Source organism: Salvelinus namaycush, chromosome 22, assembly GCF_016432855.1.
Source record: "Salvelinus namaycush isolate Seneca chromosome 22, SaNama_1.0, whole genome shotgun sequence".
In the NCBI taxonomy this organism is placed as follows: Eukaryota; Metazoa; Chordata; class Actinopteri; order Salmoniformes; family Salmonidae; genus Salvelinus; species Salvelinus namaycush.
Genome location: NC_052328.1, coordinates 5,255,171 through 5,267,882, shown reverse-complemented (window position 1 = coordinate 5,267,882; position 12,712 = coordinate 5,255,171). Strand labels below are relative to the sequence as shown.

At 41.0% G+C, this 12,712-nt stretch overlaps 1 protein-coding gene across 3 annotated transcripts; it reads left to right on the top strand.

Moving 5' to 3' along the window:
• Positions 1-372: 372 nt before the first annotated feature.
• Positions 373-12,147, top strand: habp2 (hyaluronan binding protein 2). 3 transcript variants are annotated; one of them, XM_038960244.1, is made up of 13 exons: positions 375-536; positions 889-985; positions 1,173-1,256; positions 2,659-2,769; positions 2,945-3,061; positions 3,241-3,351; positions 3,547-3,724; positions 4,944-5,041; positions 5,282-5,696; positions 9,070-9,212; positions 9,694-9,828; positions 10,133-10,278; positions 10,478-12,147. In XM_038960244.1, the coding sequence occupies exons 1-13, from the start codon at positions 477-479 to the stop codon at positions 10,637-10,639; spliced, it is 1,857 nt and encodes a 618-aa protein (XP_038816172.1). In that variant the 5' UTR covers positions 375-476; the 3' UTR covers positions 10,640-12,147. The 3 variants fall into 3 exon arrangements, with proteins under 3 accessions (XP_038816173.1, XP_038816172.1, XP_038816171.1); XM_038960243.1 differs by having other exon boundaries at positions 5,267-5,696; XM_038960245.1 differs by lacking the exon at positions 10,478-12,147 and having other exon boundaries at positions 373-536; positions 5,267-5,696; positions 9,694-9,862; positions 10,073-10,169.
• Positions 12,148-12,712: the final 565 nt, after the last annotated feature.

The following is a 12,712-nucleotide window of genomic DNA, read 5'->3' as shown; positions in this document are numbered from 1 at the left end:
CTAACATGTGATGTGAATCCAAAGTCTACACTCAAAACAAAAAACAATCTCTCTTTGTAAATAGGATCTCTGAGCTCCAATGGTAAATGACTAGTCCTATGTGCTAACTATATTTTCACAAACAAATCTAGTTCAGTGTCACCTGCACTAAATGTTTGCTCCTGTTTTCTTTTAAATTATCCCCTCAGCAGACGATTGCTGTTTTTCCCCAAATTTTTACTATCACTTACCGTTAGAGTTGCAGATAATGTGTATGTTTGTTTATTACATGTGTTTTAAGGTAGGCTCTCTTTAAATGAAAAAAAACCCCTCTGACTGACACCCCCTTAGTCAATAGAACGGTAGTGTGCGGTGAGAGACCTAGATGCCAAAGCACTTTGTACATACAAAGGTTAGTCTTCCTACACAAACGGTTGGGAAATGATGTGGGTGATCTGACAGAATTTCTCTTCTCGCCGCACACAATCACTGCCATCATGAACTCCAAGCCTCTTTTCTTCTGCCTCTTCCTTGTATTGCTCATTCTACCTGTTCAAGTAGGTATTCGACTCATTTGATTTTCTTTTGCAGTAAATATCAGGAATAATAGGGTGATAGACTCGGTTGCGAGTTTAGAGTAGATGCCTGTCGAATGTGTTTGCTCTCCCTTACAACATTTTTCCGGTTGTTTAATTGTTTATTTTGTTGTGTTTAATAAAATATAAAAGATGTGTTGTCAATATAATTCCTAGATGAAATGATTGTTTACAAGTTTTGCAGTTTGGCAAATATCGCATGAGTGCTTGCATTAGGCCTACTGTTGCACTGGTAAAACACAAATGTAGTAAATGCTACTACTATCCATAATGTTACTTGGTTGAAAGAAGAATGATGACATCTTTTATTCAGTTACATAAACAAGAGAAGCATGGAAAACATCCAAAACAGGAAAAACACACCAAAAAACCTGAAAGAAAGTACAGAAGACATGAGGATATTCTGAAGGGTAAGCATTTTTTTAAATTCATATATTATTAATATTCATATTTATTCATATTATTTATTCATAATGCACAATAGTGTAGGCTTTCACAATATGCTTTCACACACAGACATAGAGAGAGAGGGGAAGAGAGAGAGGGAGAGCTAGACCATGTAACACTACAATATTTGACAGTGTATCTCCGCTCTAGACCCATTCTTTGAGATCGTAGATGAACCAGGTGAGGACGATAGTGATGACCCTGACTGGCTTTATGAACTCCAAGAACCAGATGGTGAGATATGAAGAAGAAATTGTCTTATGACATGCACTACATTCTAAAACCTTTCCTGCTGTTTTAACCGTAACTTAAAGGCAGCCAGTTGCCTGAAGGTTACTGTAAAAAAAAGGTACAGCATGTTACCGTGTTACAGTATTGTTACCAATACTGATATTGGGATATTTTATATTGTTGTTTTAATGCTAACTTGCAGGCAACTGGCTGCCTGTAAGTTAACATAAAACAGCTGTACAGTGCATTACTGTAATCTTTTAACCGTAATTAAAATGAATAAATGAACAAATTAAAATCATTTAGAGGAGATGGGGTTTGCATTTTACAGTATATTACCGTAATTGTATGCGATTGGCAATGTGTTTACATATTACAGCATATCAATGAATGGCAGTTTGGAAGTCTTGTTTGGTCTTTTCTATCAATTGCACTTCTAGAGGACTAAACAACGGCTTCCAAACTAGTAGTGAATACATGGCAAAACAGACCAAAGGACATGTCAAATACTCAACCATTAAAGGTTTGAGACTTGCTGCCACTCCGATCTTTCCCCTATGCACATTTAATTGTTGGGGCACTACTACCACACATCAGTGAAATTGGTACAGCAGTTAAGGTGGCACAAATGTAGCATCTTACAAGTCACGCTACAGAATATGTTCATGAGCCAGAAAAACTATACCACGCAACCACCAGTGGTCAAAGGATTTTTGGTACTCCAAAAATATGTTACGGTAATGTATTATGTGGGGTGGAATTACAGTACCATTCAAAATACAGCAATTCTTTCCCGGCCCACAATATTTTACCACAATGCACAATAATTTACAGTATGGTGCAGTATAATGCTTCAAAGTATTTTACTGTTGATAAATCTACAAATTGACCGTACTGTAAAAATGTAATGTTTTCATTACACTGTAATATTCGGTGTAATTAAATTTGTAAATCATATAAATGTTGTATACACCCTGTTTGGTTGGTTCACTTCAGACCTTGATGTCTCTCAATCCTATCACTCAGAATTATTTGAAAAAGTTGCAAGTTGCCAATCCCATAATGCTATGCAGTTACAGTAATGTACTGTTGAACCAACATTTCTTTGGGATTTACAGTATAATTTACTGTTTACGCCTAGAATCCCCCAGAGTGCATTGCCATTTACAGCAATTAACTGTAAATAATGAATATGTTACTTTACTGTTAGTTTTATTGTATAATACTGTCAAAACAACAACAAAGTTGTTTGCACTGTAGATATGTCCTACGACATACAATTGTGAGGATACAAGAACGTCTATACAGACTGAGTCTAAAGTCGATGCTGAGTCTAAAATCAATCACTGTTTGAAACTGCTTATGTAAAAGTCGTCCTCCTCCCCTTGTCTTGTTCATATTGCAGGCCAATGCAACCCAAACCCTTGCCTCAATAACGGTGTGTGTGAGGAGAAGGGAAAGAGAAGGTTCAAATGTGACTGCCCCAAGCCATTCAAGGGCAAGAAGTGCCAGAAAGGTAGGAAAGGGAAAAGAGGCTACATGAATTGAAAAAGCTTTGTACTATAGTTCTTGGCTTGTATAGTAGATATTAAATAGTTTTTACACCAAAAATGATTATGCCACATTTGCCTTGTGGATACAGTCAGATGTAGTGAGAAATAAACTGATGTGAATCTGAATGGTTCTTACAGGGCCCAAAAGGTGTAATAGGGGCACGTGTGGCCGTGGCGAGTGCGTGTTGACCTCTAAACCACCTTTCTACGCGTGCAAGTGCAAGCAGCCCTTCCTGCCCCCAGACTGCAAATCACGTGAGAGCCCTCCTGACCTCTTGCCTCTGAAGTGAATGATGAGTGTCCTCACAAATGAATCAAATTATTATCCTCTTTCATTTTTTGGGGTAATGTGAGAAAATAGCAATGTGTACTGTGGAATTTCTTGGTCATTTTAAGCTAAGCAGGATGTTTCTGTAATCACATTTCTCTTCCAGTTGCGGTGTGTCAGCCTAACCCCTGTAAGAATGGAGGCTTGTGCGTCAAGGACGGCATGGACTTTGACTGCCTCTGCCCAGAAGGCTTCAGTGGACGTTTCTGTAATGTTGGTAAATATATACAGTACATTCCAGCTCTTCAGTCAGCCAACAGAGTTGGGTTCACATCTATTTCAGGAACTAAACCAACATTTGTTGAAAAAAATGGAATTGGAATTTCAGTTTACTGAATTGACAGAATTTAAATAGAATGGTCAAACCGTTCCTGATATACTGACTGGATGTAAATGTCATAATCTTGACTAGGCCCAGATGACTGTTACAAGCTCAAGGATGACGGGGAGTCATATCGCGGCAACGTGAGTGAGACAGATGATGGAGAGGAATGTCTCTACTGGAACTCCCATTTCATCCTGGAGAAAGGCTCTGATCCCTTCAATGACTTTGAGGATGACGATGGACTAGGCCCTCATAACTTCTGCAGGTCTGGGCCCATATTCACATAGAGTCTCAGAGTATGAGTGATGATGTAGGATCAGTTTATCCTTTTAGATAAGATCGGTATAGTATGTGACTCCGGGATGCTGGCCTTCTAGGCAGAGTTGCAAAGAAAAAGCCATATCTCAGACTGGCCAATAAAAAGAAAAGATTAAGATGGGCAAAATAACACAGACACTGGACAGAGGAACTCTGCCTAGAAGGCCAGCATCCCGGAGTCGCCTCTTCACTGTTGATGTTGAGACTGGTGTTTTGCGGGTACTATTTCATGAAGCTGTCAGTTGAGGACTTGTGAGGCGTCTGTTTCTCAAACTACTTGTCCTCTTGGTCAGTTGTGCACCGGGGCCTCCCACTCCTCTTTCTATTCTGGTTAGAGCCAGTTTGCGCTGTTCTGTGAAGGGAGTAATGCACAGCATTGTACAAGATCTTCAGTTTCTTGGTAATTTCTCACATGGAATAGCCTTCATTTCTCAGAACAAGAAATAGACTGACGTGTTTCAGAAGAACGCCTTTGTTTCTGGCCATTTTGAGCCTGTAATCGAACCCACAAATGCTGATGCTCCAGATACTCAACTAGTCTAAAGAAGGACAGTTTTATTGCTTCTTTAAATCAGCACAACAGTTTTCAGCTGTGCTAACATAATTGCAAAAGGGTTTTCTAATGATCAATTAGCCTTTTAAAATGATAAACTTGGATTAGCTAACACAACATGTTAGTAACCGAAAGGTTGTAAGTTCAAATCCCAGAGCTGACAAGGTACAAATCTGTCGTTCTGCCCCTGAACAGGCAGTTAACCCACTGTTCCTAGGCCGTCATTGAAAATAAGAATTTGCTCTTAACTGACTTGCCTAGTTGAATAAAGGTTAAAAAAATATATATATATTTTTTTGAAACGTGCCATTGGAATACAGGAGTGATGGTTGCTGATAATGGGCCTCTGTACGCATATGTAGATATTCCATAAAAAATCTGCCGTTTCCAGCTACAATAGTCATTTACAACATTAACAATGTCCACACTGTATTTCTGATAAATTTTATGTTATTTTAATGGACAAAAAATTTGCTTTTCTTTCAAAAACAAGGACATTTCTAAGTGACCCCAAACTTTTGAACGGTAGTGTATACTTATCTCTCTCACACTCAAACATATTGTTTTAGAAACTTATACACTGTTGTTTACTGTTGTGTATTGACTGGTCCAGAAACCCAGATGGTGACACTCAGCCATGGTGCTTCATAAGAAGAGGGCGGGTGCTGCTGTGGGATCACTGTGGCGTCAGGGAGTGTGCTAAGCCCACAGGTCAGCCTTAAATATCATATCTCTGACAGCTGCCTATATGTACAGGAAGTGAACATCAGGCCAAATAGTTTCTCCCGCGTGGATAAGTCAATCAAATCAATCAAATGTATTCACAAATTACATCAGCCGATGTCACAAAGTGCTATACAGAAACCCAACCTAAAACCCCAAACAGCAAGCAATGCAGATGTAGAAGCACGAGTAAAGTTGTACTGAATTTTTCAGCCATGGTCACAACAGATGCTGGTCCCAAGCCTACGACTGGTCCGAAGCCCACTACTACAACTACTACAACTACCAAGCCTACTACTCGTCCCAAACCCACTACTACAACTACTACCACAACACCCAAGCCTAAACCAACACCGGCCAAACCCTCAGCAGGTCCAGAGAAACCTACAGCGCCAAAGCCCAGTGGAGTCCCACGACAGACCACAGCTAGCCCCACCTCTGATAAGCAGTTCACCAGCTGTGGAAAGCCCCAGCCGAAGAAGGCCATCACCAGGATCTACGGAGGCTTGAAGGCCGTCCCTGGAGCCCAGCCCTGGCAGCTATCCCTGCAGGTCCGACCCAAGGGCTCCAGCCAGGCATACAGGCACATCTGTGGAGCGGTGCTCATCGATAGCTGCTGGGCCCTGACTGCCGGCCACTGCATGTGAGTATAACTATAATGCAGTGCCTTCAGAAAGTATTCATACACCTTGACTTATTCCACATTTTGTTGTGTTACAGCCTAAATTGAAAATGGATCAAATATTTTTTTTCTCACCCATCTACACACAATACCCCATAATGACAAAGTGAAAACATGTTTTTTTAAATGTTTGCAAATGTATGGAAAATGAAATACAGAAAACCCCAATTTACAGAAGTATTCACACCCAATAAATGTTAGAATCACCTTTGGCAGCGATTACAGCTGTGAGTCTTAATGGGTACGTCTCTAAGAGTTGTGCACACCTGGATTGTACAATATTTGCACATTATTATTTTTAAATTCTTCAAGCTCTGTCAAGTTGGTTGTTGATCATTGCTAGACAGCCATTTTCAAGTCTTGCCATAGATTTTCAAGCCGATTTAAGTCAAAACTGTAAATAGGCCACACAGGAACATTCAATGTCGCAACTCCAGTGTGTATTTGGCCTTGTGTTTTAGATTATTGTCCTGCTGAAAAGTGAATTTGTCTCCAAGTGTCTGTTGGAAAGCAGACAGAATCAGGTTTTCCTCTAGGAATTTGTGTTTAGCTCTATTAGCTCTATTCCATTAATTTTTATCCTAAAAAACGCTCTAGTCCTTGCCAATGACGAGCATAGCCATAACATGATACAACCACCACAATGCTTGGAAATATGAAGAGTGGTACTCTCGTGATGTGTTGTGTTAGATTTGTCCCGAACATAAAACTTTGTATACATAACATAAAGTTAATTTCTTTGTCACATTTGTTTTGCAGTTTTACTTTAGTGCCTTATTGCAAACAGGATGCATGTTTTGGAATATTTTTATTCTGTACAGGCTTCCTTATTTTCATTCTGTCATTTAGTTTAGTATTGTGGAGTAACTACAATGTTGTTGATCCGTCCTCAGTCTTCTCCTATCACAGACATTAAACTCTGTAACAGTTTTAACATCACCATTGGCCTCATAGTGAAATCCCTGAGCGGCTTCCTTCCTCTCCGGCAACTGAGTTAGGAAGGACGCCTGTATCTTTGTAGTGACTGGTTGTATTTATACACGATCCGAAGTGTAATTAATAACTTTACCCATCAGCCCTTCTTTGCAAGACATTGGAAAACCTCCCTGGTCTTTGTGGTTGAATCTGTGTTTGAGATTCACTTCTCGACTGAGGGACCTTGCAGATAATTGTTTGTGTGGGGTACAGAGATGAGGCAGTTATTCAAAAATCTTGTTAAACACTATTATTGAACACAGACTGAGTCCATGCAACTTATTATGTGACTTGTTAAGCACATTTTTATTCCAGGACATATTTAGGCTTGCCCTAACAAAGGGGTTGAATACTTATTGACTCAAGACATTTCAGCTTTTCATTTTTAATTAATTTGTAAACATTTCTAAAACATAATTCCACTTTTACATTATGGACTATTGTGTGTAGGCCAGTGACACAACATCTCAGTTTAATCCCTTTTACACTTGTTTTACCTTCATTTAATTCGGAAAGTCAGTTAAGAACAGGTTCATATTTACAATGACGGCCTACCCCGGCCAAGCCCAGACGACGCTGAGCCAATTGTGTGCCACCCTATGGGACTCACAATCACAGCCGGATGTGATGCAACCTGCATTCAAACCAGGGACTGCAGTGATGCGTCTTGGACTGAAATGCAGTGCCTTAGACCACTGCGCCACTCGGGATGCAGGCTGTAACACAACAACATGTGGAATAAGTCAAGTCAGGGGTGTGAATACTTTCTGAAGGTACTGTATATACACATGCATCCATAAGGACCAACGCATGAACCCATACAATATAGACCACTGACATAGTGTATACATTACAGCCTTATTCTAAAATGGGATGAAATAGCTTTTTCCCTTATCAATCTACACACAATAGCCCATAATGACAAAGCAAAAACTGCTAGCACATTTACATAAGTATTCACACCATTTACTCAGTACTTTGTTGAAGGACCTTTGGCATCGATTACAGCCTCGAGTCTTCTTGGGTATGACTCTATCAGCTTGGCACACCTGTATTTGGGGAGTTTCTCCCATTCTTCTCTGCAGATCCTCTCGAGCCCTGTCAGGTTGTACGTCGCTGCACAGCTATTTTCAGGTCTCTCCGGAGATGTACTATAGGGTTCAAGTCCGGGATATGGCTGGGCACTCAAGGACATTCAGAGACTTGTTTGAAGCCACTCTGCGTTTTCTTGGCCACTCTGCGTTTTCACACTGCGTTTTCTTGGCTGTGTGCTTAGGGTCGTTGTCCTATCGGAAGGTGAACCTTTGTGGTCCTGAACGCTCTGGAGCAGGTTATCATCAAGGATCTCTCTGTACTTTGGTCCGTTCATCTTTCCCTCAATCCTGATTAGTCTCCCAGTCCATGCCTCTGAAAAACATTCCCTTAGAATGATACTGCCACCACCATGCTTCACCGTAGGGGTTGATATTGGCCAGGTGATGAGTGTGACGCTTGGTTGTCAGGCCAAAGAGTTCAATCTTGGTTTCATCAGACCAGAGAATCTTGTTTCTCATGGTCTGAGAGTTCTTTAGGTGCCTCCTGGCAAACTGCAAGCTGGCTGTCATGTGCATTTTTGGTTGTCCTTTTGGAAGGTTCTACCATCTCCACAAGGGAACTCAGGAGCTCTGTCAAAGTGACCATCGGGTTCTTGGTCACCTCCCTGACCAAGGCCCTTCTCCCCCGATTGCTCAGTTTGGCCGTGCAGCCAGCTCTAGGAAGAGTCTTGGTGGTTCCAAACATCTTACATTTTAGAATGATTGAGGCCACTGTGTCCTTGGGAACCTTCAATTTTGCAGAAATGTTTTGGTACCCTTCCCCAGATCTGTGCCTCGACACAATCCTGTCTCGGAGATCTACGGACAATTCCTTAAATCTCATGGCTTGGTTTTTGATCTGACATGCACTGTCAACTGTGGGACCTTATACAGACAGATGTGCCTTTCCAAATCATGTCCAGTCAATTGAATGGACTCCAATAAATTTGTAGAAACATCTGAAGGATGATCAATGGAAACAGGATGCACCTGAGCTAAATTTAGAGTCTCATAGCAAATTTTCTGAATACTTATGTAAATAAGGTATTTCTGTTTTCAATTTTTAATACATTTGCTAAGAATTTCATGAAAACTATTCACGGGGTATTGTGTGTAGGTTGTTGAGGAAATAAATTAATTTAATCCATTTTAAAATAAGGCTGTAACGTAACAAAATGTGAAAAAAGTGAAGGGGTCTGAATTCTTTCCGAATGCAGTGTATATCAATTCCACGGATCACCGCAAGTGATTTTTTGCAACCCTACATTGTGTTTGTGTTGGACCAGTGATCCAAAGGACCAGATGCAGGTGGTGGCTGGGAGTCTGACTCTAGGAAAGGATGTGCCCATTGGGCAGACGATCACAGTGGAGAAAGCCACACGGCATGAGAATTACAAGGAGACATCCAGAGCTGTTTACAATGACATAGGTGATATATGCACTTGCTGTTTCTCAAAGCTCTGTTTACTGTAGTTTGCATGTCAGGATTTCCTTAAGGATGGTTTATTGTTATTGGGGGTTGGGATCAATTCCATTTCAATTCAGGTCAATTGAGGAAGAAAACCGAAAAACTCCAATCTCCAATTCAAATAAGGAACAATTGGAATAATCATTTTAGTAACCTTTTTGAATATAATTGACTGCATATAAATTAAATTGATCCTATTTATACTTTATATTTTATATGGCTCTATACATTTCTACCTCCTTTAAAAAAAACATGTTCCCATATTATATTTGAATGTTTTATATCACGTGCAATATGATTCAATCATTGCTTACATTGTAACTGTGAAGAAATCCCAATTCAAATACTTCTGAAATTGAAATGAAATTCCATCCCTGATTGTTATATTTTAGTGACTGCAAAGTCAATGTACCATAATATACATTTCCTTTCTGACCCAAAGCGGTGCTGAAGCTGAAAGCCACAGATGGTCGCTGTGCCAGAGAGAGCCAGTTTGTGAAGGCAGCCTGCTTGCCTAATAGCACATTCTCTGATGGGACTGAATGCACCATCTCTGGATGGGGCGCTACTGAGGACTGTAAGAGCAGGCTCAACTGCATCCTGATGTTCATGTACAGTGTGCATATACCTATGTTGTCATCATGCCCGCAGCATATTTATTTAATTATATTACTCGTATCATGTGCATGTACACTAGTCATGTGTTATATCAAAATGTAACTGAATTCAATCAAACGGAATCGGATCATATTTCATGGGTATTTTGTGTGTGCTTGTTATCATCTGTTATATACTTGTTGTTCTCTTTCTCTACTTTCTAGAAGTCCTCAGTGTGTGAACTATTATTTTCCCTTCACTATCACTCTTCTGCTCCCCCGTAGCTGACAACGGCTCCAACCACCTACTGGATGCCCAGGTGCTGCTGATCAGCCAGGAGAGCTGCTCAAGCAGCAAAGTCTATGGAAGCGCCATAGACAACACCATGTTTTGTGCCGGTTACCAGCAGGGAGGAGTGGACTCCTGCCAGGTCAGTGAGTTGATTGGGGTGGATTGAGACTCAATGCTGTGTTTGGGAGGTGCTTTGAGACTAACTCTGACTGAGTACGGTATGATATCACGTAAAGCATCGTTTTGGGGGTTTGAATCACGATTGGATTGAGATGACTTTGTGTGTTTGGTATTGAATGGTTTGAACATGTTTAATGAACACTCCGTGTGACTGACAGGGTGACTCTGGAGGGCCGCTGACGTGTAACAAGGAGGGCTCCCATTTCATCTACGGCATCGTGAGCTGGGGAGACCAGTGTGGGTTGAAGAACAAGCCTGGGGTCTACGCACGGGTCTCCCACTACCTTGACTGGATCAAGTCAAAGACACAAGCAGCATAGCTGGGCTATGCCAGTCCATATAGTTGCAGGCATTGAAAAGTTAGATCACGGCACGGTATTGGCAGAACAATTCCGCAATGCATATGCAACATGGTGCTTTAGTGTCTTCTAGCGGTAGTTTATCACAAAAACCCTGCGGTAGCAAGTGCTAAAATAGGTGTCTCTTAATTGGACCGCTACTGAGTAATCATTGATTTATATTTTGAACATAGCTGACATGCTGTCATTCCAGGATATAAAATGACCGACGACTATAAGAGAACAAAACCATTAAACGTCCCTCTATGGACCTTCCTGCAAAGATGGGGATTCTGAATACTGTTTCTATTATTTTTTACAATGGTATTCTTGGAAAAACTTGTAGTGATAATGAGAGAAAACTAGGTAGTAAGTATAGGTCTATAAAAGGAAAGCACAGAACCTTTCATGGTGAATAATATGTGGTTTAATGATCAGTAGTATACTTGTTCGTTTCAAGTACAAGTGGAGTACACCAAAGTCTTAAAATAATATAAAACAGATGACCAAAGGACAGAGGGACATACAGTACACTGAGAGTCAGAACTTAGGACTGTGGGTGTTTAGCCTGGTCAAGCAGACTGACTGCTGCACTCACTTTTCGTTTCGTTTGACACATGAAGTGAAGCAAAGTACGAGCTGTCACAAGACGCAGGCTGGTTTAACAAGGCTAGTGGGTGTTGTGCAGCCTCAGTGCTGCTAACAGACCTCTCTGAGTCATCTCTTAGACAGAACAGGGTGAGTGGCTCTCTGTTCACATCAATACAGGGGTTAAACATAGGGTAGAGGCCCCACACACTGCTGCACAGAAAAACGGTGGAGCAGGATCAGTGTATCTGAATTATAAAACAACAGCTCTCCCTTGTGGACGTCAGCCATTAGGTCCAGCTTTTGGACTCCTTCCCCCTAAAGACTAACATCTCATGGGAGTCATGACATGTCAAGTACTGTCCATGCCCATGGTAGATGCAGAAAGATCCCTTGTTCACCTTGCTAAACCCAGGTTGGTCAAGTCCTGAGTCTGGTCCATTCTCCAATCTCTACTGGGGATGGACCCATTGGCTGCACCAATCAGACAATAGGGGTTCTCATGGACAATGACTTCCCAGTAATGCAGGCCAGTGGAGAAGGACTCCTGTGCGAGGACACTGGAGTCATAACACTCATATCGGTCCTTTCCAATGGGCTGCGTGTTCCAGCACACCTGTAGCCTGTCCCTTGACACCTCCAGCTTCGGATGGGATGTTTTGGAGTCCAATGTCAGTGTTCTTAGATCTACAGATAGACAATCATAGTCAATGCACCATGGATATGCAATGCATTAAAAACATATGAACAGCATACTACTATAAATTATACATGTACGACCATAAAACGTCTACAGTACATGACCACATACCATTCATTCCTAATGCAGATTCTCTTACCAATGAAAAAAAAAAAGCATCAAGAGAAACAATTGCTATGTGAAGGTCGGTTTCAATGAGAAGGAGTAAAGTTTTGTACTAACGTGACTACATCCATGGAAAGGGCTGAGTCAAAGCCTGAGACAACTCATCCACCATTCTCTCCACTGTTCTCATCCTCTCAGGGGCACAGAGCTCACTCTCCACTTCCTGTATGGGCAGCAGGTCCAGGTCCCTATGGCGAGGACACAATGACAAAATCCATGTCTGGGTGCGTCTATTCAATCACTTGAGATTTTTCTACAAAAAGTATCGGATAAAAGGTTAGATTAGATATGTACAGTGCATTTGGAAAGTATTCAGACCCCTTGACTTTTTCCACATTTTGTAACGTTCACAGCCTTATTCTAAAATGGATTAAATCGTTTTGTCCCTCATCAATCTAGACACAAAACCCCATAAGGACTACACAAAAAGATGTTTTAAGAAATGTTTGCCAATGTATAAAAAAATAAAATTATATCACATTTAAATAAATATTCAGACCCTTTATTCAATGCTTTGTTGAAGCTCCTTTGGCAGCGATTACAGCCTCGAATCTTCTTGGGAATGAAGATACAAACTAGGCACACCTGATTTGGGAAGTTTC

Coding starts and splice junctions, on each gene's coding strand:
- habp2 (XM_038960243.1), top strand. CDS start 477: ATGAACTCCAAGCCTCTTTTCTTCTGCCTCTTCCTTGTATTGCTCATT. Junction 5,042..5,266: donor GGAGTGTGCTAAGCCCACAG/GTCAGCCTTAAA, acceptor TGAATTTTTCAG/CCATGGTCACAACAGATGCT. Junction 5,697..9,069: donor CTGACTGCCGGCCACTGCAT/GTGAGTATAACT, acceptor GTGTTGGACCAG/TGATCCAAAGGACCAGATGC.